Here is a 4,624-nt window from a genome sequence, read left to right as displayed (position 1 = left end):
CACAGGTCCTGTCAGGTTAACCCCTGTGTCCCCACAGGTCCTGTCAGGGGTTTCAGATCCTGTCACATTAACTCCCCAGGTCCTGTCAGATTAACCACTGTGTCCCCGCAGGTCCTGTCAGAGATTTCAGCCCCCAGGTCCTGTCAGGTTAAACCCCTGTGTCCCCGCAGGTCCTGTCAGGGGTTTCATTCCCCCAGGTCCTGTCAGGGGTTTCATTCCCCCAGGTCCTGTCAGGTTAAACCCCTGTGTCCCCGCAGGTCCTGTCAGATTAACCTGTGTGTCCCCACAGGTCCTGTCAGGGATTCCAGCCCCCCAGGTCCTGTCAGATTAAACCCTGTGTCCCCACAGGTCCTGTCAGGTTAACCCCTGTGTCCCCACAGGTCCTGTCAGGAATTTCAGCCCCCCAGGTCCTGTCAGGTTAACCACTGTGTCCCCACAGGTCCTGTCAGGAATTTCAGCCCCACAGGTCCTGTCAGGTTAACCACTGTGTCCCCACAGGTCCTGTCAGGAATTTCAGCCCCACAGGTCCTGTCAGATTAACCCGTGTGTCCCCACAGGTCCTGTCAGGGATTCCAGCCCCCCAGGTCCTGTCAGGTTAACCACTGTGTCCCCACAGGTCCTGTCAGGGGTTTCATTCCCCCAGGTCCTGTCAGGTTAACCCCTGTGTGCCCCCAGGTCCTGTCAGGGGTTTCATTCCCCCAGGTCCTGTCAGATTAACCGCTGTGTTCCCCCAGGTCCTGTCAGGGGTTTCATTCCCACAGGTCCTGTCAGATTAACCCGTGTGTCCCCACAGGTCCTGTCAGGGGTTTCAGCCCCCAGGTCCTGTCAGATTAACCGCTGTGTCCCCACAGGTCCTGTCAGGGGTTTCAGATCCTGTCACATTAACTCCCCAGGTCCTGTCAGATTAACCCGTGTGTCCCCGCAGGTCCTGTCAGGGGTTTCATTCCCCCAGGTCCTGTCAGATTAACCCCTGTGTCCCCACAGGTCCTGTCAGGTTAACCCCTGTGTCCCCACAGGTCCTGTCAGATTAACTGCTGTGTCCCCACAGGTCCTGTCAGGGATTTCAGCCCCCAGGTCCTGTCAGATTAACCCCTGTGTCCCCACAGGTGAGCTGGTGGCCCAGTTCAAGTTCACGGTGCTGCTGATGCCCAACGGCCCCATGAGGATCACGAGCGGCCCCTTCGAGCCCGAGCTCTACCGCTCCGACCTGGAGGTGCAGGACGGCGAGCTCAAGGTTGGTTAATTAGCATTAATTATTCATTATTAATTATTAATAAAATATTTCATTTTAATAATTTCCCAATAAATAAATATTAATTATTACTAGATAAAAATTCATTAACTTAATAGTCCATTAATAATAAATATTACTTACTAAGAATTAATAGTTAACTATTACTTATTGTGATTATTAATTAGTAATAAATTAGTTATTAAGTAGATAAAATAATTCATTATTAAAAATAAATATTAGAGAATTTTAAAATTAAGTATTAATGTGATTATACAAATTCATGATTATTAATAAATTAGTTATTGATTATCAATATATATAAATAAGTCATTATTTTAATAAACCATTATTAATAAACAACATGATTCATTTTATTTTACAAGAAAAATTTTAGAACATTCAAAAAATATTAAGTAGCGCCTTCCAAGGGTCACTTGTGGAACTTGGGGATTAAAAGGGACCCAAAATGAACCAAAAATTCCCGGTTTTCCCCCAAAATTCGGGATCTTTTTCCCATTTCCTCCCCTTTCTCTCCATTCCAGGCTCTCCTACAAAGCTCCGCCAGCCGCAAGACCCAGAAAAAGAAGAAAAAGAAGGTAAATCCCAAATTTTTTGGGGGAAATTCCTGGATTATTCGGGAATTTTTTCAGGGGAATTCCCAGATTTTTAGGGCACTTTTTTGGGGGAATTCACAGATTTTTCCGGGTGCTTTTTTGAGGGGAATTCGCAGATTTTTCAGGCACTTTTTTTTTGAGGAATCCCCCGATTTTCAGGGCGCTTTTTTTTTGGGAATTCACAGATTTTTTGGGCACTTTTAAAGGGAACTTTTAGTGAAAAAACCATTTTATTTTAATATTATTTGTCCCCACAGGCTTCCAAAAACGCCGAAAACGCCACCACGGGAGAGACGGCGGAGGAGAACGAGGCCGGCGACTGAGAACCCCAAAACCTCTCAAATTGTCCCCTTTTTCCCCCCCAAAAAAAAAAAAAATTGACAAAACCCCACAAAATCCAACAAAAATTCCATCCAGAAGCAAAATAATCCGGCGCCGTCGTCGCTTCGGGAATTCCTGGTGATTCCGAGCAGCTCCCATTGGAGGGAGGAAACTCTCAGCGACTTGGAAAAATGTCAAAAACCCCAAAAAAGTGGCAAAAAACCCCACAAAAAATTAGGATGAAAGTCGCTGTTAAATCTGAAAAGTTTTTTTTTTTATATTTCCCACTTTTTGGAGAGTTGAATCCATCCTGGATTGCAGGGAGAGGGAGGGGAGGGAGCTGCTGATTCCTTCCTCCTCCTCTTCCTCTTCCCTTTTTTTTTATTTTTTAATTTTTTTCCCTTTTTTTTGAAATTTTCACACTGAAAAAAACCACCCAAAAAACCCAAATGATTCCACCCAAAAAAACGCCCCCCCAAGACAAAATTTTTTTGTCTTTTCTCTCTGGGATAATACTTCTAAAATTGGGAAAAAAAAAGCAAATTTTAGGATTTTCTCCTCACAGACCTCGGGAGCTTTTTTCCTGCCTTTGATTTAAGGGATTTCCAAAAAAAAAAAAAGAAAAATAAACAAAAAATTGCTATTTTTTAATGCGAGTTTTTAAAATTAATCCCAAAACCCCCCTGCGGAGCAGAATTCCCAAAATTTTTGGGGGGCACGGGGGGTTTTTTTTTAAAAATCCGATGTCCCCGGGAGCATATTCCACCTTTCCCGCGAGCCGGAGGATCGTTAATTTTATTTTTTTTCACTTTTTCCCTCTGGATTCTTTAAAAATTTTTGGGGAAAACTCGAGAGTTTTGGGAAAGCCCCAAATTTTTGGGAAAAAAACCCAGATTTTTTTGGAGAGAAACCCAAATTTTTGGGGATAAGACCAGATTTTTGGGGAAAAAAACCCAGATTTTTTGGGGAGAAACCCAAATTTTTGGGGATAAGACGAGTTTTTTGGGGGAAAAAAAACATATTTTGGGAGAAACCCAAATTTTTGGGGAAGAAACCCAAGATTCTTGAGGAAAAACCCAGACTTTTTGGGGAAAACTCAAAATTTCTGGGGAAGAACCCAGATTTTTGGGGGAAAAACCCGAATTTTTTGGGGAAGAAACCCCAAATTTCTGGGGGAAACCCCAAATTTTTGAGGAAAACCGCAAATTTTTTGGGAAAAACCCGAATTTTTTAGGCAAACCCCAAAATTTTTTAGGGAAAAACCACCAGAATTCCTGAGGGGAAATGTGAGGGAAGCGCTGCCGGAGCCGTCGGATCCGGGATAAGGCCCCGATCCCGGGGGTATCGCTCTTTTATAGTCACTTTTTTACAAAAAAAACATGTAAAAAAAAGAAAAAAAAGCCGAAAAAACGCCGTGAGTTGAATGTCGAGGTTTTTTTTTCCTTTTGTCGATACCCCCCCGGGTTTTTTTTCCAACCCCCCCCTGGAATTTGGGAATTCTCACCATTTTTTTTTGTTTTTTTCCCGATGTTTTCCCGGGCGTCCTCCGCAGGTGCTTCCTGGTCAAGATCTGAGTTTTCCGCCCCAAAAAAAAAAAAAAAAAAAAAAAAAAATTAAAAAAAAAAATAAAAACTCCACGCGTGCAGATGTTACCAAAGTCAAATAAAAGAAGAATAAACGATGCGATGTTGGATTTTATTTATTTTGTTATTTTTTTATTTATCTTTATTTTTTTAAATTTAATTTAATTTTATTTATCTTTACTCAATTTATTATTTTTGTATTTTAGATTTTCTTTAAAATTTATCTTTATATATATATATATATAATATAAATGTATATAAATGTAGAGTATATAATTTTTTTATTATTTATCTTTTTATATTTATTTGCTTATTTTATTATTTATTTCTATATTTAATTTCTTCCCTCTCCTCATTGGTCTCTCTTGATTCTTCAGATTTGGGATTTTTTGGGCAGTTCCCCTCCTGGGCGAGCTTGGGGTTGGAAATTTTGGGGGAGAAAATGTGAATTTTGAGGGGAAAAAACTCATTTTGAAGGGAGGAAAGTCCCCTTGAAGGGAAAAAATATTGTTTTGAGAGGAAAAAAACTAATTTTAAGGGAAAAAAAAGCTGTCATTTTGAGGGGAAAAACCTTAATTTTGAGGGGTTAAACCTCATTTGGAGGAGAAAATCGTCAACTTGAGAGGAGCACCCATCATTTTGAAGGGAAAGAATAATTTTGAGGGAAAACTTACGAATTTTGAGGGGAAAACCCACTTATTTTGAGGGAAAAAAAGCTAATTTTAAGGGGAAAACCCTCATCTTGTGGAAAAAAAACCTTATTTTGAGGGGGAAAAAGTCATTTGAGGGCCCCCCCTCTCATTTTAATGGGAAAACACATATTTTGAGGGAAAAAATTAATCCTGAGGGATAAAAGCCCTCCTTTTGAGGAA

General features: G+C 41.0%; 1 protein-coding gene across 1 annotated transcript in view; it reads left to right on the top strand.

Annotated features, from left to right (window-relative positions):
* Positions 1-3,867, top strand: part of LOC130587682 (proliferation-associated protein 2G4-like) — a gene marked incomplete at its 5' end in the record, with an annotated part of 10,141 nt that extends 6,274 nt beyond the window's left edge. The window contains 3 exons of the mRNA XM_057388655.1: positions 985-1,234; positions 1,777-1,830; positions 2,106-3,867. Of these exons, the coding sequence (XP_057244638.1) occupies positions 985-1,234; positions 1,777-1,830; positions 2,106-2,171 (370 nt within the window). The remainder of the gene's footprint in view (positions 1-984; positions 1,235-1,776; positions 1,831-2,105) is intronic.
* Positions 3,868-4,624: the final 757 nt, after the last annotated feature.

This window comes from Malurus melanocephalus, unplaced genomic scaffold (assembly GCF_030028575.1).
Source record: "Malurus melanocephalus ecotype Western Australia unplaced genomic scaffold, MMel_1.1 scaffold_2246, whole genome shotgun sequence".
Lineage (NCBI taxonomy): Eukaryota > Metazoa > Chordata > Aves > Passeriformes > Maluridae > Malurus > Malurus melanocephalus.
Note: the sequence above shows the minus strand (reverse complement) of the source record. Positions and strands in the feature narration are given on the sequence as shown.